This window comes from Eleginops maclovinus, chromosome 18 (genome assembly GCF_036324505.1).
Source record: "Eleginops maclovinus isolate JMC-PN-2008 ecotype Puerto Natales chromosome 18, JC_Emac_rtc_rv5, whole genome shotgun sequence".
NCBI lineage: Eukaryota > Metazoa > Chordata > Actinopteri > Perciformes > Eleginopidae > Eleginops > Eleginops maclovinus.
The window spans coordinates 3,793,738-3,819,576 of NC_086366.1; the positions used below are offsets into that span (position 1 = coordinate 3,793,738).

At 40.8% G+C, this 25,839-nt stretch overlaps 2 protein-coding genes across 2 annotated transcripts; both read right to left on the reverse strand.

Moving 5' to 3' along the window:
- Positions 1-33: 33 nt before the first annotated feature.
- sirt2 (sirtuin 2 (silent mating type information regulation 2, homolog) 2 (S. cerevisiae)) lies at positions 34-6,338 on the reverse strand. The gene is made up of 15 exons (XM_063906344.1): positions 6,282-6,338; positions 5,887-5,935; positions 5,290-5,400; positions 5,163-5,204; positions 4,970-5,076; positions 4,654-4,710; positions 4,446-4,514; positions 4,216-4,339; positions 4,072-4,131; positions 3,819-3,874; positions 3,648-3,724; positions 3,431-3,482; positions 3,274-3,341; positions 2,381-2,447; positions 34-1,591 (listed from the first exon to the last, which is right to left on the reverse strand). Coding segments are annotated over exons 2-15 (1,032 nt in total). The 5' UTR covers positions 5,888-5,935; positions 6,282-6,338; the 3' UTR covers positions 34-1,450.
- A 788-nt stretch (positions 6,339-7,126) lies between these two features.
- Positions 7,127-10,233, reverse strand: dmac2 (distal membrane arm assembly component 2). Its single transcript, XM_063906345.1, has 6 exons — positions 10,141-10,233; positions 9,108-9,298; positions 8,281-8,361; positions 7,881-8,020; positions 7,619-7,781; positions 7,127-7,535 (listed from the first exon to the last, which is right to left on the reverse strand). The coding sequence occupies exons 1-6, from the start codon at positions 10,156-10,158 to the stop codon at positions 7,397-7,399; spliced, it is 732 nt and encodes a 243-aa protein (XP_063762415.1). The 5' UTR covers positions 10,159-10,233; the 3' UTR covers positions 7,127-7,396.
- Between the last annotated feature and the right edge of the window lie 15,606 nt (positions 10,234-25,839).

Here is a 25,839-nt window from a genome sequence, read left to right on the forward strand (position 1 = left end):
GCTCCTTCCTAAAAATGAAAGAAGGACATCATGAGCTTTGTAAAGGTTACTTTTATTGCAGGATTCTTCAACTGGTTTCCATTCATTTGTACAGATGGTAATGTAACCGTGTCCAAACCCCTTCATCTTTTGATGACGCGACAAATCATGCCAATTCAGATAACCAAAATCTTCCCTTTAACAACACCTTATTTGAGCGATTTTGTCAAGAGTTGTCATCTACTTTTCTATTCACAAGATTCAGAACACTTCTTCATAAACCTTCATTGTGTTTTATGAATTTTAACGTTTTGAGAGATCAAACCAAATGTGTATCCTTGCTCTTTCGTTTCTGCAGCACTTAAGCTCTCTTTAAAGAAAAGCAGAATCAACCAAAGTCCTCCTGATTGCAGAGCTACTGTACCATGCACCATGAAAACAGATCTTGCATCAAAGACATTGCACTGAAAAGAAATGACGGAAAATCCCACAGAGGGTTCAGATGAAAGACACGGTTAATATAAAACGTTTTAAAACTTCCACATGGCCAACTGTAAACTTCACAACTACTTCCGGTCACATATCAGGAAGTCATTATATATGATGTGCGCCATCAGATGTGTTTAAAAAGCTGCTTCAGAGACATCATAGTGTAGCATTTGTTCATTATTTAGCAAAGCGATGATTAAAATGCTGCGGTTTAGTAGGTATTACCTTTACGCTGTGCAAACATCAGCTATACTCTACCCTGCCACTGTGTACTGCAACCCATGCATAAAGTTAACTTCCTCAAAAGAAAATATACAGCTGAAAGGAAAGTAAGAACAATGTCAATAAAGTGCAAATGATGTAAACACAAGCATAAAACACAGTGCAGGAGTTTCAAAGTGCTGAGCTCTGGTTTGATTTTGGTCTAAGTCATTTTATATTTTGCTTTAATGTTCAAAAAGCTCTTTATGTTTCTCATGCTGCCTGTGCTGCAGCTCCTCTTTTCATCCTCTGTCTGAAACCAAAGCTCAGTCTGCTCTGATTGGCTAGCTGGCTCGGGATGTCCCGCCCCTTAGCCTATCACGTACAATGTGTTGGAGCGCTAGCAAATAGAAGCTTGAGTGTTACATAGTGATGTCATTATATAAGGGATGTAAACAAAGGAGTCCTATGGAGGTGTTTCAGGCAGGATTTTAGGCATTGCAGACCCTTTACATGCACAAAAACCAAGGGGACAACCCCAAAAAAGCCTTATAGAGCCTCTTTAAATTAGTTATTTTATTTCTCTCAGCTTTAGCTCGGCCTCTCAGAGACTTTTGATGTTTCCTGAAGCGGCCGCTCACAGTGATTTCAAGAAGGAGATTGTTCAGAAAGAAATGTAAACTGAGATTCAACTCTAAACAAAAACATTACATCATCTCTCTTTGTCTCCAAGCAGTCACATCCCTCCAGTAGCTTCTTTAAAAGGACATTTTTTAATTGGTTACTCTTCCTTCTTGGCCTCTGGTGCCTCAGATGCAGAGCTCTTCGCAGCTGAAGCTCCTTTGCTCTCTCCGGCCTTCTCCTTCTGGTCCAGACTGTCGATCCTGGCATGCTCCTTCTGCACCAGCTCCTGCAGCTCGTCCTGGGGAAGATAAAAGAGAAGCACAGATAAGGGATTTAACACATGGAGTCTCAGAGAGAACAGATAAAGACGGGGGGACTGTAAGAAAGCGAAAATAGAAACACAGCTTCCATTCTTCAGGAAGTCCGTCCCCTGTGGTGACTGATGACCACAACATCACACAGGAAAATCAGAAAGGCCATAACATTACAAAAACTCTCCCCTTTTCTTTGTGTGTTTGCTTCTGCTGCAGAACTTCCTTATGAATACCACAGGCGCCAACTAGTTTACTTTACGTGTATATTTATAGTGTAGATCGTGGCAGATATTTCGAGTTCAGGGCTAGTGATACTGCCAATAACTAGATGTTCAACAGAGGTGTGAGCCCGGAAGTATCTCGCTATTCAATTCAAAACAAACATGTGGTAGTTGTGAGTTTATCTTAGAAGATTGACTCCTCTTTCCTTTAGTATTTCATATCTTTATCATAGGTTTTCAATGATCCTTTAATGTGTTTGCGTGCTAAATATGAAACCAGAGCGAGCAGTCTCTTTGTATCACTCCATACTGTATATCAGAATAGTCAACAGCAAATAAAAAGATCAATTTTGTTATGATTTTAAGCGTAAAATGTGATATAAATCAGGCAATGGATGGTATATGAACAAACTATGCTCTAAAGTGATTGTGTTGGAACACTAAAGCATGTTACCATGTCACAGTAGAGGCACAAACTACAAATGCCAAACTGTTAATGAGCAGAATAGGGCCCCTTTAAATAAGAACATGACAGATAATTGTGAGACTTACCTTCCACCCCAGCAGCTCCGCGAGGTCCAAACAGCCGTCATCACATGTACTGATGTGAGCCACATCTCTGGAGGATAAAACACAGAGTTAAAACATGGACAAATCCCCATTACATATTTTCATTTCCAGCACTAAAGCAGGATATTACAGCACTTTCCTGGTGGTTGTAAAAAGGGGTTTAGTCAGAGGTGACTCAAAAAATTGTCATTGAACACGCAACCATGTTTGACCGTCACGATGACTGTGGACTGATTTTGTGATTACTGAGAAAGCGAGATTAAATATGAGGTAAGCTAAATGAGAAGGCAGAAAGTGAAGCACAGGACAAAGTGAATGATGCTTTGCGCCCCCCCTGCTGGTGGAAAAGCAAACTGCACCACGTCAGTTCATACCATAATAAACTGTGTAAAAGAAATCCAAGTAGCCCCTGTGACATTACCCATCGATTAGTAGAAGTCGAAGTAGAGCATTTTTAAGGAACAGGCTGAGTAACTCAAAACGCTCCAAAGTTCACATTAACTAAAAGAGAGATGTGAAAGTTCATCGGGGAAAACACGGACAACATCCAAACCAAACAAATACAAATACTGTGGTAGCACCCTGTCAATCAAAAGGTAGCCCTGCCCTAAAAGCATACACAGCTTAATCCTTTTGTTTTCATATAAATGGGACAATAAACTCACAAACTGGACATGTTGCGTTATTTAAGAAGCCTTAAAACTAAAGTTGAGACCATAAACTTATTAGAAAACTGTTAATTGAGAAAATAAATAAGTTATTTCTGTGTATAACATTATCTATTGGAGAGAACAATCTAATTTTCTGATACATGATCAGAAGTTGCAATGGTACAATAAAGGTAACAAAGTAAAGTAGCAGCATCTCTGTTTCACCTGTACGCCTTGTCTGATTCAAAGTCCATGCCTCCTCCAAAACCCAGCAGCCCGAGCATAGGATCAGCCTGCACAGAGAATCAAAGGAAAACATCTATGACATAAAAAATATTCAGGATAAAGGCAGGAAATGTTTGATGGAGGGGTGAACACTCACCTGCCCTGCCTTCTCCATGTTAATGAGCAGTCTGGGGCAACTTTTGGGAACTCTAAAGAGAGGAAACGGAAATAAAAAAGGGACAAACAGGCAATTATATAAGCAATAATTTAATAACCACTTTCCTAAATCTTTTATAGATTGAGATAAACTGCCAGGTTATGACTGCAGCAGCGTCTGTGGAAAGCTGTATGATTTGAAACTTGATCTTCACTACCTGCCGACTAAACCCGCAAACGGCTGGACCTGCAGAGACGTCCCCATGATGATGAGGAGATCACAGCGAGGAAAGTCCTGACAGGTAAATAAAGACAGTGTAAAAACATGTATTTCTGCAGAGGTGTTAGATTAAATACTATATGCATGAAAACCACCATCATGTGCTCACCATCTTCATTGAAGTGAAGAACCGGACGGGTAGATTCTCCCCAAAGAACACGATATCTGTGAAGAAACACAGAGGTTTAAATCAATTCTGAAACAAGGGGTTGAGACATGTATATCCAAATGGCATGTTTGTTGAGTAAGATCGATATTAAATGGTGCGCAGAAAGATCTGGAAGGCTTTTAAAAAGAGAAACAAGTTAAATAAAATACATTGGATGAGCTTATAGAAGTCAAAGGGCCAATGATCTTCTGACCTGGCTTCACCAAACTGCTGCAGCCCTCACACCGGGGGATGTCATCGGAAAAGATTTTATCTACAAAACAAAGAAAGGGCGGTTAAAGTCTCAAGTGGTTGAAATCACAATCACTCAACAAAGGCCAGTAACATCGAAAGGCACCTCTCATCCAGTCCAGGTTGTACTCCTTTTTGCAGCTGACACAGTGAGACGTGTAGAACGTTCCATGAGCGTTTATGAGATCCTCTCCTTCCAGCCCGGCCACGCGCTCCAGGGTGTCGATGTTCTGAGTAAACACACACACACACAACACACACACACACACACACCCGTCAATACATGATTAGATGTATCCAGAGTGTGAAGTGGAAATTGGCTGGGTGTTTTCCTACCTGCGAGTAGCAGCGTCTCAGGTGCCCCTTGTCCTTCAGCAGCTTTATGAAGTAGTGACAGATTGTCGGCTAAACAGAAATACAACCACAAGAGAAGGCACACCTGTGAGACAACTGATGTTAGATTTTATACTTAAATATCCTGATGCATTTGGTCATTTCTTACAGTTTTTCGACAATAAATAAAAGGCAACATGTGCTTAAGTACCTTAAACTGTCCGGGGTAAAGCTCCCTGGCCAAGGCGAAGAAAGGCTCTGGATGTTTCTGAGAAGAAGGACAAATGTTATATCTTTGGTAAGCTGTGTTTTTGTTTCTGAGTTTAGATTAAGGTCCGATCTTTCTAATTTGACTTTAAAAATGGCTTTCAGAGTCCTTTCTAAAACGTGAGAATGTGAATATTCTTAGCATTTGGCATTACACTACAGCAGACAACAGAACAGAAATGCAAGTCACTCTGCTTCTTAGCTTAACTAGAAGCTAAGAAGAAAGTTGAACCTTTAAAATCTGAAAATTCAAAAGTCACCTTGAAGTAATCGACCTGGAAGATGGCCTCAGGGTAAGGCAGGTTATACTTTTGCAGGTTTGCATACAGCCCAGTTCCTGGTGAGCGGAAATCAGGGATCCCAGCCGCTGTGGACGGAGAAGATATCAAGATCAAAAATTCAACAACAAAACAATGCTTTTCTAAATGAAGTGCTTTCTGGTATTACACTCACATGTGGATATTCCTGCTCCAACCATGCAGATGATGTTTTTACCTGTGTGAGTGCAGAGAAATATTTGACTTAACAGAAGAAAATCAATCCACTTTTGATCAGCTGTGAGAGGCGGACAGAAACTCACATTTTCCGCTCTTTATGTATCGGGCCACCCCCTCCAGAGTCAGCTCATCCAGAACTTTCTCTGGTGAGCCGAGGCCCAGCGTGCTGGAAAAGAGGTTACGCAGGAAGTCCACTGAAGAGAACCAGATGAGGAAGTAAATAATGTGTAAATTATCATCATCCCATTTTCTGAGTAATACATATTAAATCCCAGGATTAAAGTTAGTTATGCATCAATGCTGATCATTCAAATGTTCAGCTGGTAAAGGTGTATTACTTTTTGTACTGGAATATTTCTATGTATTATAAAGATGTATCTATTCATATTGGTGCATTGTTTTTCCATTAGATGATTTATACTTTGTATTAATAATATTAACTTTGTTATTGTCAAATAAAAGCAGAGGAGTAAAGAGTACAATATTTGCCTCTAAATTCTAGTGGAGTATACATATAAAGTAGCACAGCATGTAAAAACAAATAGCTAAACATTGTACTTTAAGTGAGTAAATGTACTTAGAAATGCCAGTGTAATAATGTACCAACTGTTATTAACTGGACAACAGTCTAACTTTCTATTCATCGTTTTTGCTCCACTGTCACACTTTCTGTCACATACTCTCAGTGTTTCCTGCAGCCTCTTCTCCACTGCTGTCGTCCGAGTCTTCCTACAAAACAAATCGCACAATGCTGACATTAAAGCAAGCTGCTAGACAATCACATGGATGTGTACGGAGAACAAGCAGCACAGCACACTTGTTGAGAATGGCTGCTTTCTTCCCCAGATCTGACGATGACGGATGACGTGTTTGTTTGGATAGCTGACAGTCAGCTGAGTAGAATAACCCCACATTAATTAGTGTATTTATTATTAGTGTTTCATTTAGATTTTTTATGTTTGTGCGTTTTTATTGTATTTTCTTTCGGGAGGAAGTGAAATGTAGTGTCAGGTTGAAATTCTGAATGCAGTGTCTCCTCGATACTCGTCTATTTACATATAAAGATATTTCTAACCTCTGGTTCAGGCGTAACCTCTTCCTCTTCTTCTTCTTCTTCTTCTTCTTTTGAGGAAGTTCTACAGATAAAGAAATGAAATACCACTTGCGTCAACAAAAGTATCTTCGTGTAAAAGCGCTGTTAGCTTCATGGCTAGCTCAGTGTAGCACCGTTTATTTACTTAAAATAAAACGTCATTTATCATCACACAGTCTTCCTACCTGATGCTTCAGACATTTATCCGTCTAGTGAAACCCTTTCACCACAAAGGTCTGAATGACAGTTGATTTAAATGCCAGGTTTCCCGAAGTAACGACAGGTTTCTGGTTTTTACTACAGCGAGCATTCGGTTATTGTTGTCCGTCAGGAAACCGGTCCGTGTCGATTGTGACCGAGTTCCCGTGAGATAAGTGGTTCCTCTCACTGTTCTAACAATTAAAGGTTATTTAAAATGCCACGTACCTAAAACTCTTTATATTAAATAAATGGTTAATGAAGGCGGAACATATGACACATATCAACTTTATAGTAGACAATATTACCCAACATGCATTGTAAAGAAAGACTGGCTCTGAAAACAAGTTCTATTAACATCAAAAATGGCCACTAAAGGCTTGCAGATGACATATTTGCACACCAAAGTAGCAGTGGTTACCTTATCCCAGTTGTTTGTTGTCTCCCAATGTTACTGTTGTCTTTATGCACCTAACATAAGATCTGACACTGCTGCAATGTACGGCTCATACTGGATTATGGGCTTTAGTTTCCTCACATAAGATACCACAGTGAGTGAGACGTTCTTTATTCCAATGAACAGGACTTGTAAGTTACAGGTAAAGGTAATAAGTATAAACTAATCTGGATTTTTAGAAATAAAATCTTTATTCAGTACATGGACAATCATATTTACATTTCAGCAAATAAAACACATTTTCAGACACGGTGCAATTAGCTCAAGACATACACACATCTGTACCCATTCAGATTTACATCCGACAAGAGAGGACAGATGAAACTGCCAACTGTCTAACAAACTCTCTGTCCGACCACTGAGCTCTCACAGAAGACCCTTTCTCTTTCTGAACAAAGTCTCTCGATTCCTCTGATGTCCGTCCTTCACCTGTGCTCCTCTTTCAGCTCTCCTCCCTCAGGTTGTGGTCGTAGCCGTTAGCAGTGACATCACACTTTGGTAACATCTCCTCCAGCAGGATGATGACCACCCCGGGACTCGAGATCTCAGGGAGGGATGACACATCCAGACGCTTCAGTCCCCTGCAAGACAGGCACACAACAAACAGTGAGAATCTTATTCCAAAAGTAGTGATTAGGTGATTTTTAAGAGTTTGGAAACTTACTTGAGATTCCTGAGTGCAGCCAGGCCGCCTGTCGTGATGCGTGGACAGTGAGAGATGTCCAGTTCCTCCAGAGAGTCCTGGAACATGTGAAGCCTAGCCAGAAACCAGTCATCCACTTCAGGACATCCTCGTAATGACAGAGTCCGCAAAGTTTTCTGGCCCTCTAAGGAAGGACAAATGAAATGAAGAGTAAGAGAGACAGAAAATAAGGTTACAGCAGGAGGAAATGTTGTATTGAAATGAAAAAGAAACCCCTTATTACCGAGGTTCTCCAGCCCTCTGTAGTTGATGCCTGTGTAGTTCATGTTTACTTCCTCCAGGGGTGTGTTTTTATGATCCATGAAAGCCCAATTAAATTTGCCCCTCCGATCTGCACTGAACCAATCAGACTGGCCGACAAACCTGAGGACACAGCGCAGAAGAACACATGAAGACTGGCTCCCAGCGGCTCATTTTATCATGACTAATAAATGTGTCCCCTATCTGTGTCTCGTCAAGGACTGACGTTGTGGGAATTGTAGTCTTTTATATCCACTTGACTACAGAGGTCGCCACAAGGTGACAATATTTGGCTTTTTCACCCCAAAAAAAAAACAAAACTGGCTCTGAAACTGCCAGAAAAGTCAGGGACAAAAGAATATTTTTAGATGTGTTCCTCTAACCTGAAGCCTCCCTTCATGTTCAGGATGTAATACGCTGCTGCGATGTCTGATCCGTATTGCTGCTGAGCGTAGCCATAGAAACTGTAAAAGACAGAAGGGGAAGTCAGTGAGGTTCAAAATATATAAACTTAACAAACTGGAGCTGAAATAGGGAAGTGCGAAATTGAGAAAATCCTATTTCATTATACTTTTTAATTCGTGCCACAACATCAATATTCTGACATTATTTTTAGTGCTTTAGAAAAATAGATACACAATGACATTTTTGATAATTAGTCAACAATAATTTGAATATGATGATGAAGTTGTTGAAGACAAATATTAAACATTTGAAAATGACATCACTTACTGTAATGCCACCTTAAAAACCATGGAAAGACACTTACGCCACATAAAGATATACAAAATCTGAGGCAAAATGTAGTCGGACATCACATAATCAATATAATATCTATGAGTTGCTCAGACATGAGACTAGAAACATGAAAGGGGCTGCTCTGAGTTTTGCATGTGACGAGATGTTGCTGTGTTTTAAGCCTCGAATATTAAGAGCATTTGTGGCACAAATACAAAGAAAGTCCCAAATCTTAAGAATAACCAACATTAATTACTGTCTTGATTATTTTTTGTGTGCATTGATATATATTTGTACTATAATGCAGACAAAGGTGTGCATTCATCAGGAATTTGACAACCCACATCAGTCAATCACACCGGAGAAATGCAGATTTGATTAATCCTGTTCCAGCTGCTCCCAGTAACAGATACCAGCAGCAGCACTGGTATGGATGCATCATGATATTCAAGACATCCAAAATGTTTCTTACGAGTTCCTCTTCTGCACCCCCTTCCACCGCCGCAGAGACATCCAGCTCTGGAGCATCTCCACATCGTAGAAGCGCTGGGTGAGGTAGAGGAGGATCCTGGTGTGCAGCGGAGGGGGAGACACCGAGCTGGAGCTCAACGACCGCCTGGAGACGACCAGGAGGGCCGACCGCTGGCAACACCTGTACAGAGACTGGAGAGAAAGGAGAGAGGATAATAGGAAGTTTACTGTCCCGCAGCTCTTTTCAGATAAAGTGTTGGAAGAGATTCTGAACTCTTCCTCCAGACATGTGTTACATTAATGTGTGCATTAGATAAACACATATGTGGCATCTTTGTGTCATTCCTGAATGTTTTGCACATTTCTGCACAATGCTACCCCTTAAAGTAACACAGCTATTTCCTTTTTAAGGTCTGATACACTTAATGTGTAAACCTACTTGGCAATAAACCCGATTCAATCCTAGGAAATGTTCCCATTGTCAGGTAATTAATAAAATGATATGCATTTACAAATTACTGTGGTGAAAACAAAAGTAGTTTGCATCCCTACAGTACTTCATTCTTGCTCACAGTCGATGTACATAACTGGTTATACCGTTCTGTACTTTACTGCAGGTATAGATGTATGAGTAGGCTTTACAGTATCTGTACCTCTCAGTATGTCTGGTCATGTATATCTGCACCCATTGAAAAGTGACACTACATCTTTCATTTGGTGGGTTTGCCATATTATATTTACACCTTGCTGACCAATCCCTGATAAATTTCTCTTATTGGCTGTTTTATTTATTGCATCTTTCAATATAAACACATTTCATCACTAAACAACTACATTTCATAGGTGGATTCAATGCTAATGTAGCATTTTAAAGCTAAATGTTGCGAACAGGAAACTACACAAATCGAAAATACTAGCAATAATATTCAGCCTATAAATTGAGTGTACACATGTCTAACCTCTCAACTGTGGAAGTAAATGTTTTGAAATAGCATAAACTGTCTTAATAAGTCTAAATTTGAAGGGTAGCTTACCATGAAGGGTGCAGACATGACAGCAGCGTTCTACGGAAACGCGTAAGGGACAAACTTCACAGCTCCGCTTTTGCATTCCGCTGTTGTTCATCATGTCAGCCACATGGGGGCGCTGTCTACTCGATTCAATGCTGACCACATTAACCTGATCTGACCTGACATACGAAAAGGTAGCACATATAAGAAGATAAAATGGCGAAAAAGTTTGTTTTATTTCAATTATAGCACAGTTAAATTAAGAAGATTGACGAATACAATGATGTACAAAGAAATGATCAACAAAACAGAATCACAGCTCCTAAAAAGAACGGTTTTTTTTAATGTATTCATACATTTCATACATGTATTCGTAGTAGCTACTATTATTAAACACTTAGTATAGGCACTAGTAGCAAACTTGTTTTGAAGTTGAAGATAGACAAAAAAGCCACATAGACAGGTTTAAAATAACATTTAAAGGGATATACAAAACTGTGTGATGCATGGGACAAATTGAAAAATGTAAATGTCATGATTATGGTGGCCAAAAGAATGAATAATAATGTCTGTATCACATTTTCATCCAGAAATAGTTAGTACCAGATTAAAAGAAAAAGAATCAATGATTTTTTTTTTTAAATCACAAAATTGAATAAAAATGAATAAACCAAGAAAGGAAGAAATAAATAATTGAACTTATTTTGTAATTGTTACACAGCAGCTGTTGGATAACCAAAAATCTACTTCAAAACAACCAAACACAAGTATTTGTTTTCTACCTAACAATCTGGTTATGACAATAAAAGGCTTGGATGTACTTGATTCTTATTGATTGGTGAAATATTATTTTGTTTGTCAATTAATCACCTCAAGGTGGCCCCCCATAGAAAGTGTGTGAACTGTGTAACATCTTCAAACCAATATTTTTGTATTTTATTCTCCAAGCATTGTGTGTTTGTTGTTATTAATACCACAAGGAGAGAGGAACTGGCTTTACCCTTCACTCCTCTGATGGACATGTCACTGAAAAAACCCTAACAGCCAACACCAAACCCACTCTGCTACTATCACACACACACACACACACACACACACACACACACACACACACACACACACACACACACACACACACACACACACACACACACACACACACACACAAACACACACACACACACACACACAAAGTGAGTGACAGACGGCTCACACCTACTGGTGTAAACAATTAAGAAATGAGATCACGGCTCGTGCTTCAGAGGATTGGAGGATAAAGAGACAGTGGATAGTGACGCAAACAAAAGGGTTTAAATATAAGAGTGCGCAAGTGTGTGTGTGTGTGTGTGTGTGTGTGTGTGTGTGTGTGTGTGTGTGTGTGTGTGTGTGTGTGTGTGTGTGTGTGTGTGTGTGTTAAACTTAACCTGAATGTGTTTCCAATGCGGAGTCCATAATGCAACAAACATACTGTCCTGAAAGGTTGATATGTTATTGTAAAACCATAGAGATGTATAAGAGAAATGTAAACTAGGAGGATGTCAAAAAGCATTAAGAAATTGCTAAGACATAGTTCAAGAAACAGATATAAAATACCGTCAAAGATCAGCATATGAATATTTCCTCACATAAAGTTGGGAAGACTGTAACGTTTCATCAGATCCTTGGTATTAGTTGGAGAGATGGATAAAGGGATACAAAGCTGGTGGAAAAAGTGTGTGTGGAGCACTTCCCAATACTGAAGGGTTGGCTGAATGAGCATCTGCACCAATGAAATAGGAGTGACTGGCCGTGGGATGGATGGATCGATTAGGGAATGGATGGATCGCTCACCGGAGCAGAATTTAATTGCATTAAAGGGACTGAGTGACAGACAATGTTTGTGTTGTCCTTGTGTCCGTGTGTGTGTGTGTGTGTGTGTGTGTGTGTGTGTGTGTGTGTGTGTGTGTGTGTGTGTGTGTGTGTGTGTGTGTGTGTGTGTGTGTGTGTGTGTGTGTGTGTGTGTGTGTGTGTGTGTGTGTGTGTGTGTGTGTGTGTTTGTGTGTGTGTGTGGGTGTTCACGTGTGTCTCCCCTCCTACATTAAGATTGATGATCATTGATCTTGATCTGTTTGAGCCTCAGGAATCAAATATTGTGCACGCGGCTCTGGTTGGAATCCCGTCAAAACACATCAATCTTGATCAGGTTGAAATGATCGTTATCATTAATAATATTATTTTTATATCAACCCCCAAGAATATTCATGTGTTGAGATCAAAAGCGCTTCTCTTTGAAAAGCACCCTACTGTGTTGTTGATGGGATTTTAGCTCATATCATTTACATGTGGTTTGAAGCACTGTATTCATACCCACATACAGTATGTTTGTTTACACTCATGAATCTTTGATCGTGCCTTAATGGATCTCTGTAAAGCGAACCATGCAGGGGCTTAAAACTTTGAGGTCAACAGAGCGCATTCTGCAAACACAAAGACGGCTATTCTGTGCCATAAAAAGAAAGTATGGTCTGGTAAATGTTTACATAAGCAAGAAACTATAGTGCTGTAGCTTCTCCAACCTAAATATACAACAACCAGTGTTCAACAAGTGTGCTTAAACATGATATTCCTTTCCCCAGCGTACAACACCAGAGGAATGCAAACCTTTGGCGCTTGCCGGAAGCATGAAAAGAGATAAATATGTGAATGTTGCAGGGTAAGTGTTATATCCACATCCAAAAAGCAGAGTCCAGATCCTCAAAAGTGGCCACTTAAGACTTAAATAACGCAGATCAGATTAACAGTGGATTGTGACTTGTTTTCTGAAATGTGGGAGGATGAGTGGGAGAGAAACTCTTAACATTTTTGCTTTTGAAGACCATTTACATGCACACAAACCTATAGAAAGGTGATGAACATGCATGTATGAACTGGCTTAAAGGCAGCATGGATGCCGAGCAGCTGGCAGGAATAAACACCAGGATTAATGTGGCTGTGAAACAGGAAATACACATGCAGGCTGATGATCTAATGGTAAGCCGGTGAACATGGCAGGTTTACATAAAGGCTCGGATTATGAGGGAACAGGTGTATAACTGGGAAAATTCTAATGGAAAATATGTGAGGATACGGGGAAAGAAAGTCCAGAGACATGTGTGCTGCAAAATCTGCATTAAAAAAGCCTGACCAAAAAAAAGGTCACCCACTCTAAGATTAGTTGGACCGCCTTTAGCTTTGAGTACGGCACACATTCGCTGTGGCATCGTTTCCACGAGCTTCTGCAATGTCACAACATTTATTTCTGTCTTGCATTCATTTTTCGCCAAGATCTTGTATCGATGACGGGAGATTCGGACCCCTGCGCAAAGTCTTCTCCAGCACATCCCAAAGATTCTCAATCGGGTTCAGGTCTGGACTCTGTGGGGGCCAATCCATGTGTGAAAATGATGTCTCATGCTCCCTGAACCACTCTTTCACAATTTGAGCCCGATGGATCCTGGCATTGTCATCTTGGAACATGCCTTCAGTATATTCAGGTAGTCAGCTGACCCTATTCTTTGGGGACATTGCTGAACCAAGACCAGACCAACTGCAGCAACCCCAGATCATAGCACTGCCCCCACGGGCTTGTGACCTTTTTTTTGGCAGGGCAGTGTATTTGTGTTGGGGAAATAATAACATGTGGATAGACTGCAAATGATAACGGACCCAGCTAAAAACCCTGTGGTACACCTTCATTATTGAAACAGAGGCTCACATGAAACCATCAATGCAGAAACCCCAGATAAAATCATCTAAAAACCGACAGCGTGAAACCAAACGATTAACCAGAATCAGCACTAGATTATGAAAATAATTGCTTTCTATCGCCCCGGGTGATATTCTGCTTCATCATTATGCAACTCTCTCGCCCTTATATCCATTTCCTATATGATTATATAAATCCCCTTTCCCTCCTCTTGAGTGTCAGTGGGTTCACTGAGACAGACTGACAGCATCAGACCACCGTGAGCGGAGGGCTTCAACAAATATGGGCAGATCATCTTTAGTCTGCTCTCGACAGATGCACATCACTATCACTTTTATTCCTTGCGCGCCTCTGGAAGCAGAGCAGCTTCAACAGTCTTGTTAGCAGATGAAGCTCGAGGATCCCTAATAGCGGCTCCCCTGTGGCTCCCTACTTTTTATTGAGAGTTGTGGTAAGTACTGGCCCCTTGGGAGAGCCATTAGCCACTGGTTGTCTTTTTCGTCCTTTCTCTCAGAGCCCCCAATCTCTTCCCTCTGTGATTGAACACACACACACACACACACACACACACACACACACACACACACACACACACACACACACACACACACACACACACACACACACACACACACACACAACACACGCACACACACACACACACACACACACACACACACACACACACACACACACACACACACACACACACACATGCACAAACCTATGCAACTTTTAAGACCGTTAGTGGCTGTCGGGGCGGTTTTATTTTGACCTGCTCCCATAAGGCCAGAGGAGGCTGTAGATCTACAGGGTTTTTTTTCGCACAGAGACCGTTAGGGAATAGTCATCCTGTTCCATTATTTGTTAGCTTTAATGGACTGAGCGTGCAACTGAACAAATGACTCAATCAATGCTTTAAACTCACTTGGATGTTTGGATTTGGTTGACAAAATGGCGAATGTGATAAGAAATACGGTAGCTGACAGGTGCTGACGTGCTAAAACATTTCCATTCAAGTTACGCGTTGCAATTTCAAAATGATGCAAATAGCAAAACAGAAATAGGCCCAAAAACTAATGAAGAAACATCTTCACATTAGCAGCATTAAGAAAAGCATTCACCAACTTCACAAAACATGGTCAGGGTTTACACGAAGCGTTGCAAGCAGCTCAAAACAAAACAGAAAGGGGGACACTAAAAAGTGATGCACACATCTGGGACCGGAGATGTTGTTCTTCATATGCATGTGTTTTGGCACATTTGTGTTTTCATATTTGCACATTTTTTGAAAGTGCAGCGCATTTATAATTCTGGAAGTGATTTGGACCATTGTAGCGTGTCAGCCACCGTAAAGATTAGATAAGATAAGATGACCCTTTAACAGCGAAGGGGACATTCTGTTTTCCACTTTGTTAATCACAAACACAAACATGCATTTTACCTATACAGATCAGGTATGAACACAGATGCACATAAACATGCATTTTTAGAGAGAAGTGCCAGAGAAAACCGGCTGCCATGTTGTCCGGTGCCAGGGAAGAGTTGGTTCAAGGTGCCCAGGATGTGAACTGGTATCTCTCCAGCTACCAGTCCAGAAGACTTCATACTTTTGGTCTAATCAGCACTTGAACCAGCGACCCTTCAGTTCCTAAGCCAAGTCCCTTCAGACTGCGCAACTGCCGCCTTATTGATATCAAATAAATATAATTGAATGCGATTAACAGGTACATTATTGTGATGGACAAACCACGTCCAGCAGTGGCTCAGTCAGGGAATTGTAGGGTCGCCGGTTCAAGTCCCCGAACAGACTTGAAATAACGAAAGTGGACTGCTACTTGGAGAGGTCCCAGTTCACCTCCTAGGCCCTGCTCTGGTGCCCTTGAGCAAGGCACCGGACACCTCCAATCCCCCCTCCCCATTGCTCCCTGCACAATAACAATAGCTGCCCACTGCTCCTAGTACTAGGATGGGTTAAATGCAGAGGGCCAATTTCACTGTGTGTGCTCTGCTGTGTGCATGTATGTGACTCATAAAGAGGGTTTCATCCTCTGGTTCTATCTATCTATTCTCCTCTGCTAAAGCTCAAGTTACTTACAATATAGCCTAATTGAAAATACACACACATCTCCTGTAATTAAGTGTGCATACCAACGCTGGGCTATTAATGAGATGTGTGTCCTCTTATCTTTTAAACATTCACTCATTATTCAGACACCTTTGTATACTGTGTGTGTGTGTGTGTGTGTGTGTGTGTGTGTGTGTGTGTGTGTGTGTGTGTGTGTGTGTGTGTGTGTGTGTGTGTGTGTGTGTGTGTGTGTGTGTGTCTGCACATAATCAGTGTCTCGTTATCTCTCATTTCCACACATCTGTACTAATTTCCATTGACAGACATAATTGCCACGGTGATGAACAGCATGTCGACCCCAGCAAACGCTTCGCAGTACACAAAACCATTATCTTGGAGGGAGATGACACTTAAAATAGCACGACAGCCAAAAATAGGGTAAGCTGGAGGAGCCTGTCAGCGGGTAGAGACAGAAGAGAAACATCGAAAAATCACTGCTATTCACTCAGATGTGAACAATCTAAAAAAGCAGAGCAGCTCGGGACACCAGAAATAAATATTAATCTTCATTCATATGAATTCACTGCTATAAATAAATCCTAACCCTGTAGGCTATAGTAGGCAGGATGTAAAAATAGCTCCCCAAATGTTTCTCCTACTCTCTCCTCTCTGTGTAAGACAGCCACTGTACATACTGTATGAGTATTCCCATAGCTTGAAGAGAGTTTGCAAAGTGTCAGCTACATAGCAGCAGATGAATAATGCAGAGGAAATAAAATGCTTTTATTTCTGCACAGCCGCTACGTGAGTATGATACATCACATGCAGGTTGTAAACTGAAGCTAACCCGAATACGTCTGCTCCACTCGGCCTCTCTGTTGTTTCAGTTGTTATGCATTCACAACTTTAGTTTCTGTTGTGTTTATAATTCAATTTACTTGAACTGATGTAAATAAAAGTGTCTTAATTTATAACATATATTTAGGATATAGTGCAAAGGGTTATGTGGCACATGTCTTACTCTTGGCTACGGTGGCCCACAGGTGCAAACGCGCTACAACGGCACAAAACATTTCCATTGGGACACAAATGTGCAAAAACACATGTAAATAGAGAAACATGTTCACAAACTTGATGAAACACATGCACAGGGTTCACTAAAAGAGATGCATAAACAAAACTCTGCAAATACAAAACGATACAAGAAGCTCAAAACACAACGGAAACCAGGGGACACTTTAAAGTGATGCACACAGCTGGCACCGGAGTGCGTGGTGATATTCAGGGATTATAAAGCTGGTCCACTGTCATTCTTACAGAGTTATTCTGTTCATAACTGTAATTGTTTTGTCGGTATGCTGTATTTGAAATGACTACTTTTGCTACGTTAGCTACATTAGCAATGTTAGCTTATAGCAGATCTGGAATAATATCGAAAGGAGTCATGGGATCACATTGACAAAACAAGCCCAAAAAACTTATATTTTAGGTAAATTATTTCCAGGTACAGTTGGCCAATTTATTAATCCCTGGACGTCTACAAGCACTCTGGTCCCAGCTGTGTGCGTCACTTTTTATCGTCCCCGTTCTTGTTGAGTTTCTGTTGGTGTAGATTTTTCTTCATTTGCATCTGTGTTTTTATACATGAATAGTTTTTCGCATTTCTCCCAATTTAAGTGATTTGGTCGGCCACCGTACTATGTGGCACGTTTTTTACACTCATCAGAGATTAATGTGTTTTACATTAAGGCTAAAAGTAGCTAAATTAAGCTTAATTATACATTTCAGTCACTTTATATCCTGTCACAATTTTCTAATTAAGCTCTTTCTTCCCCCATTTTCTTCCTCTCCTATAATTTCGTCTCCTCGCGTTTCACATCCGTCCTTCCCCATTTCTGCACTCGATAACTTCCTTGTGTAACGTGCAAGTCAGGCTTTTTAATGTATACATTCAGCTCATGCGTTATCATTTCCGTTCACGTTCCTCCTCTAATCTCCCCCTCTCGCTCCATCTTTGTCAGCAGAATATTGAGTTGAGCCTGTGGTGTGTAATGAGCTCACATACAGTGCACACACGTGTCAGAGGAGAGAGGGTGAGAGAAAGAGGGGATAGAAGATTCGAGATGACTCCAAGATCGAGCTGCAAATCATGAATAACTGATAACATGTTCGAGTCCGGCGCTCATTCTTGGAGTCATCAATCACAACGCCGTCTTTTTCCTCCGCTGCAGCTTCATTAAGCTTATAATGGACTCGGGGCCGCATGTCAACCAGGCAATATGTGCTGCTATTCAAACAATGATTAAATAACCTCTCTGTGCAGTCAAACTCACCCTGAAGTGTGTTTCCCGCCATCTAATCTATCTGATAAATGCCTTTCATTGATACCGATGCGTTTAATGTACACCGCGGCAGTTTTCTCAGGCACGACTTCTCTCGTACCTTAGATAAATAGCGGAGACTGGGGACGGTTTCAACATCTATTGCATTTATCAGAGACTATAGAGAGGTGCAGGGTTGACTGATTTGTGTAGGCCGCCCCAGAAGTTAGCATCTCAAGGGCTGCATCAACAAAAAGCAATGGGATTTTTTCCATTGGATTTCAGAATTTTGCAGAAAATAAGATCTGGGGGAAACCTACATGTTTTTGTTCAGCAGGATAATCTCCACGTTCGAACACCACCTTGAATCTTTGTGTAAATGCAATCTCCAAAAGTAGAAAGCTAATGTGGGACTACTTTATGTTCACATGACTTCACATCATCACTGTTCTCAATCAATCAAAGTGTTTTTATGTAGTCCAATATCACAAACTTCAGTGGGCTTTACAGTTTGTACTGAATGTGACTACCTCTGTCCTCGGACCCTCACATCGAGAAGCTCCCAAAGAAACCCTAGGCCTACAGTTAACGGAGGGAAATGGAAGAAACCTTGACGAGAGCAACAGAGGAAGGATCCCTCTCCCGGGACGGACAGACGTGCAATAGATGTTGTGTGTAAATTAAAAAAGATCATTCCTTTACAACATCGGTAGTCCAAATGCTGGAAAATGCGTGTGTCTATAAATAAGAAGACGATGGATCCAGGTGGATGTCAACAATCCTGTGGCAGCCTAAGTACTAAGGTGAGCATCAGGCCAGGCCACAGCCACAGGTACAGCCACCAATCTGCTGTTTTTAAGATACATAACCTTCAGGGATTCTTGAGTGGGGGTGTTTACTGACTTATGTTATGTCTGAGAACAAAGCATACAAATCTAGTACACTTTTGTAAACCACAGACCTTATTTCAGGCATTCAAACCAAAAACACATACACAGCTTTTTTCAAACGAGAGAACCAGAAGTGATAAAATGCTGACTCATTTCCAGGTTTCGGTATTCCTGCGCCACTCTATTTGGTCTAATCCAACCAAGTTTTAATATATTTTAAATGTAAATATATATGCTAATTACCTGTACTATTTAAAAATGATTCAATGTGAAATATTGTTGAATTTTGATTTGATAGAAAGAAGTCAGAGGTCGCAAACGACCCAAACCCTAAGAGTTGCGCAATGCTCACATTAGATTTCCCCAATACACTTTTAAAAACAGATGTAATTATTTAAATATATATTCTTTTACAATACTTGTATAGTTTTATTATTTATCCAACACTATTATATTATATTGTATTTTTTGGAACAAAACTGCAGTCATTTTATAAAATATGGATTCCTGGTGTTTTTTTTGTCTAAGTATTTTATAAACCACAGCTACAAATTGATATATGTAATCTTCATATCAATGCTTTTTAAAGGATTGCATCTGATTTTACAACACAGCCTTTGATTTGAGTGATTCAAATTGAATTTGACACACCGACTGTTGGGTATAACATCATCTACCAATCTTTTATTCTCCTCCTGCACGTCCCTCTCACCTCACCCTGCGCCCTCACAGGTGATAAGCTGATTAGTGAGAGAATGAACTCCTGTCACACACACACACACACACACACACACACACACACACACACACACACACACACACACACACACACACACACACATACACACACACACACACACACACACACACACACACACACACACTTACACACACACACACACACACACACACAGCAGGAGGTCTGATGAAGCCGAGCCGAACCCCTGTCTAAAATGCTGATTGGATTTCGCTGTCTGCCCGACATGGTTCTTTGGATTCGCTTGAAGATAATCCTTCGACGGGTTTCTAAAAATCGTTTTAATGTTGAGATCATGTTCATTCTTAGAGATTACCAGAAGGATATTTGTGCATGTGTTTCATATGTTGAACTGGCAGTAACCCCACATCTCAGAAGGTATTTTAAACACGTAAAACATAAGCTATTCCTTGTGATTTTGAGATGTATTGCAGATCCTAATAGCGAGTGATTTGTTAATTGAATTTGTTTTGGATCTGCTTGACCTTGTGGAGTAATCTGCTTTACACTACAGGATGAGGATTGGATCTAATTGATAATAAACATATTATTGCGTGTCTGTCATTGGAGGAAAATAAACCTTAAGGCATCCACACACTTTAATGGTCAGTTTGTTAGGATGACTACAGAAAAACTACTTCAAATTAAACTCGCAGCTTGGGTCCAGGAAGAACTCAAAGTTGCAATCTATAAAAGTGTGATTTTCCTCTGCTCATTTACATCTCTTTACTCTGGCATTCGCCTTCTGGAGCTGTCAAACTGCTGAACCATGACTGCCTGGATGTTCCCTCATCACTGCCATCCATCTCTCTCAGCATCAGCTCCCGTCAAACACTCCCACATCAAGATCTCTTCTCACTGACGGGAAGTGACGCTGATAAAATCCCTCTGAGACAAAGTTGTGATTTTGGGCTTTATAAATAACACTGACATGACTTCTGCTGCTCCGCACTCTCAGAGCCTTTTCACACTGTCAGCGCCGTGTGAACACAGCTGCAGCTCACAGAGATGAATAAAGGGTGAGTTTGACTGGGATGTGCCAATTATAGTAAGTACTGACACTCACACTGACTTGTCGGTCATTAACTCAAACTAAATCAACATATTTAAGTAATTAGATTCATTAGCTGCAGCTGTGTTTTGTATGCAGTGATGACACAGTGGAGAGAAATAGCTCCAAAGCAACAGATTTGAACATTTTGAAACATAATTCTTCCATATTTTTGTACACTTTCCCCCACCTTCATATGGAGCAATTCGTCATGAAGTGAACTCAATATCATGACGTCAACTTTTCAACCTCACTATGATGCCTTCATGTCACATTTTACAGGCTGTATCTGCAAGCATCTGGTTCACGTCAGCCTCCGAGTTGTGATTGCGAGTCAGAGAGTATCTGAAAGCTGTCTCCCAGTCGGTGTAAAGAGAGAAATGACCTGTGGCAGCGTGCATGCAACCATTGCCGGAAGATACAGTACAGATAAAAAAACATGGCAAATTGACACTTGTATGATCAATTTAGCTCAGAAAACTAAGCCATATACTGTTTGCTGTTGATTAATCAGCTTTAATTAGTTAATCAACTGACCCAGATAAAAACAAATGGGTTCAATTTTGAGTAAACAATAGATGAGAGTAACACCTATGTCACTTCCTGGCAAATTAACGGCCCCCACCCACTTTCGGGGGGTGGAAATAATGCGTCAGAGCTAAGAGGAAATTAATAGTTCCGTCATGTCAGCTGCTGAGTCATATATTGCACCTCACACAACAAATGAATCCAGAGTTCCGGTTTCTTTACTTCCTCTCCAGAAAAAGGAGAGTAAAGAAACGATGTAATTCAGGAATCTCAGTTTCAGTGTCAGCCTGCTGCCTGATACTCATCCTCCAGCAGACTGACCGGACATCATTTCCCTATTGATTTAAATCGATGCAGATCAACGATCCGTCTGACCATCATAATTGTGCTTCTTGTAGATTAAAAAAAGATGAATTTTTTGATGTGATTACCGAAAAATTCAGAATCTGTATTGACCGCCATTCAAATGCAAGCAAATGCTTTCCCCCAAAAAGTGTTCGGGACCGTAATATTGCCAGGAAGTGACATATAGGTTACTCTCAGCTATTTGGCTTCTTTTACAAATAAAACAGATAAGAGCAACATTAGCATTCATTTTCAGTTGTGATTCTGGCCACAGGATGATACTTACTCTCCTTTTAGCTCTGTTTTGGTCTCCACCACTAAAGAATGTGTCTATTTTCCTGTCTGTTGTGACTCCAACAATGATATAGGAGAAATTCTTAATCAATGAAGTTCTCTCTTATATAAAACATGACAAGAAAAAGCCAATTAAGGCTAGAGTGCCATCTATGTGCTGTGACTACAACGCTAGCAATAACTCATTTCGCATGAAGGCAGTGTTATCTCCTAAAATCCACTCCCCCATATAAAGTGATTTGTTAACTTCTGCACTTGGATGTGATTTCGAGAACCACAGTTGACTGTATAAGGAAGCACAGCTGTTGGTTTTACCCCGGGGGTGAAGTGTCTCACTGTTCAGGCTTAAAATAGGTCGACGCTGGTGCAACTTCTGAATCCTGACAGATTTTCAACAGTTTTTACTCTGAGCAAAACTGAGACTGAGCTAAAATCCAGATGCTTTTATGCCACGTAGACACTCTAGGCACTTTTGCATTTTAATCAATTATTTAGTGATTGAAGGATTATTATTAAAATATAATTACAGTTAAAGTTTTGGTTTTACTGTATTTTGGATGATAAATCAGCTGTGTGTGTGTGTGTGTGTGTGTGTGTGTGTGTGTGTGTGTGTGTGTGTGTGTGTGTGTGTGTGTGTGTGTGTGTGTGTGTGTGTGTGTGTTTGTGTGTGTGTGTGCTTGTTTGTTTGTTTGTTTAAAGAGGCCCTATTACGACTATTCTTTGCGTTTCCCTGTAGTGTGTTATGTAAATGGTCTGCAAAAGCTAAAATCCTAAAGGCTAAGGGGCGGGACATCTCTAAGCGGTTGATCAATTACAACAGAGCCGGCCACCTAACCAATCAGAGCAGACTGGGCTCTGGTTTCAGACAGAGAGTGAGAAGAGGTTTTGCAGCACAGGCAGTATGAGAAAAATAAAGAGCGTTTTGAACATTAAAGCATGGAGACATGTCCCAGATAGACATATAAAGGAAGGATATGTTTTGGCCAAGAGGATTGTGTTTGTTTTACTCTTCAAGATGTCATGTTATGATCCAGTGACTCTTCATGTGACTGCTGGCTGAACTCCAAACAAAACACAATGCATCACATTAACGTTCGTTAGCTCTCACACACTGTGACATAAAAACAATTCAGCCTCTCGACATCACTCCTAATGATGGTTGTAGGATATGATTGGCCGCATGGAAACGGATTGCAGCGTAAACAAAGTCAATCCTCATCTAGGGCACTCCGCCGCTCTTCGTCTTCTCCAATTTACCGAAATCGTTATCTACCCGCTGGTCTTTGTCCTTCACAGCCCTCCCTCCTAGTTTCATCATCGTCCTCTCCTCCTCTTCATCTGCTCATTTATTCCCCTTGACATACCCATAATGTCACTTTAATTTCCTCTTTCACCCTTCACCCAACCTTACGCCCATCCATCCTCTCTGCTCCCCCCCCCCTCCTCTTCCTCACACTGCTTTTATGTGCTCGTATCACTGAAGTGGGATTCATTAGGCGTTCAGGTTTTTTTTTACTCAGAGTAATAACACAGAAATTGGCCTCTGCTTGCAAATTCAAAATCACTTAGTTCCTCTTTCTCCTCCTGTCTGCGGCTCTGTCTTTTCATCCCGTCCCTTTGCAAGCTCCATCCATGCGAGGCATCAAGGCTTCCTTCATCATGTCGGAGCACAGAGGTTGGAATCTAATTAACGAGGCTCGTACTTAATACGTGATCAGACGTGTTTTTTGTGTCATGCAAGTTGGAAATGGAAGAAGTGCAAACTGCAGTCGTCATCCTTTCATCGTTCTTTCACTTCTTCTGTCCCCTCCAGCTGCCCGTAGTCTTAAAATGAGGCCTAGCTTTTTAATTCTTCCACAATTTGTTTGTGTTTTTCAACTTATATTTGATCATTTTAGGGCTAACACAGGTGGAGGTGGAAGAACTCAGATGTTATCCTTTATGTGTTACAAGTAAAACCAATAATTTAAACACGTAAAAGTACTTGTCAGCTGTAATGGCCGATTTCAGAATGGCATGTAATCCATAAATGACGATGATTATTGCTGATAATATGATCCTGAATTTTCTGTATTTCAATAAACATGTCACATGTCAAAGGGAGTTTCCTTCCCACACACTCCCCCACCCCATCTGAAACACCTCCATTAGACTCCATTGTTTACTTCACGAACATAGTGACATCACTATGTAACACTTGCGCTTCTTTTAGCAACCGCTCCAACACACTGTACATGACATGCTAAGGGGTCTAAGGTGGTTAACCAATCACAACAGAGCCAGACAGCTAACCAATCAGAGAAAGTATGAGAAAAATAAAGAGCTTTTTGAACATTAAAGCAGGCAGACGTGTCGAAGTGGAGGCACAAAGTACAAATATGAACCTGAAGATGAGCATAATATGTCCTCTTTAACCTTTCAAACCTCACATTTTATCCACATGCATGCACATCATCAACAACATAAAAACGATTGTGTGTCAAATGTTAATCCATTGTTATTTCACATTAATGAAAGAGCTGAATATTGCATTTGGCTTGACCTCAGCTTTCCCTAAGCGTCTCTACTTTTCCATACAGATAAAAGACATACAGATAAGCTGGGAGAGTTTGTGCTGCCCGCTCGCCCCACACATGAGTTACTCTCTGCCGTGTGTTTGTATATCTTCTGGTGTCAAACAAGAGCTACACACTGACTGCAGAGTGAACCCGGCTGAATCCCGAGAACATCGCTGCTCTTACATAATATTACACCATGAAGGGGGGGGGGGGGGGGGGGGGGCTTTGTTGAAATATAACGGGTACAATATACAAAATAAAGAGATGTTATAATCATGCGGCAATACTAGCACACACACACACACACACACACACACACACACACACACACACACACACACACACACACACACACACACACACACACACACACACACACACACACACATCTGCTGGAGGTGTACATTGTGAGTGACAGTGGTGCTGCATTGTCCTGCTGAGGGCCTGCAGAGTGTCTCTGTGATTTAGAAGAGGCTGGAAGGACAGCATATGTTAAAGAGCACTACGCGGTGAAAGTCAATCTCCTGCTGCATGGTGCATCGGGCCTCAAACAGGAAGTTATAGAGACACAAATTGTCTCTTCTGTCCTCATTTCCAGGTTCATATTTGTATTTTGTTCCTCTCCTGGGACATGTCTCCATGCTTTAATGTTCAGAAAGCTCTTTATGTTCCTCATACTGCCTGTGCTGCAGCACCTCTTTTCACCCTCTGTCTGAAACCAGAGCCCAGTCTGCTCTGATTGGTTAGCTTGCCAGCTCTGTTGTGATTGGTCAACTGTTTAGAGATGTCCCGCCCCTTATCCTATCATGTCTTGGAGCACTAGCCAATAGGAGTGTGAGTGTTACATAGTGATGTCACTGTGTTATGGAAGTAAATGAAGGAGTCCAATGGAGGTGTTTCAGTCGAACACAAACCTATACAGCACATTACAGGAAATGGAAACCACCAAAAAGCATAATAGGGCCTCTTTAATTAAATCTATACTCTGAAGATTCACAGATAATTATGATCCGGACTATTTCCTCGACAGATGCAGTTCATTTAAGAGAGAAATACTTTTGTAAATACATTTTGGGGGGTTTATACAAATCCATTCGGTTATTTTTCATCTCAGAAATCTGTTCGGGCTGATTGGTTATGCACCCTGAAATAAATAAAAAGCTTTGTCCTTGAGAGATGATAATGAT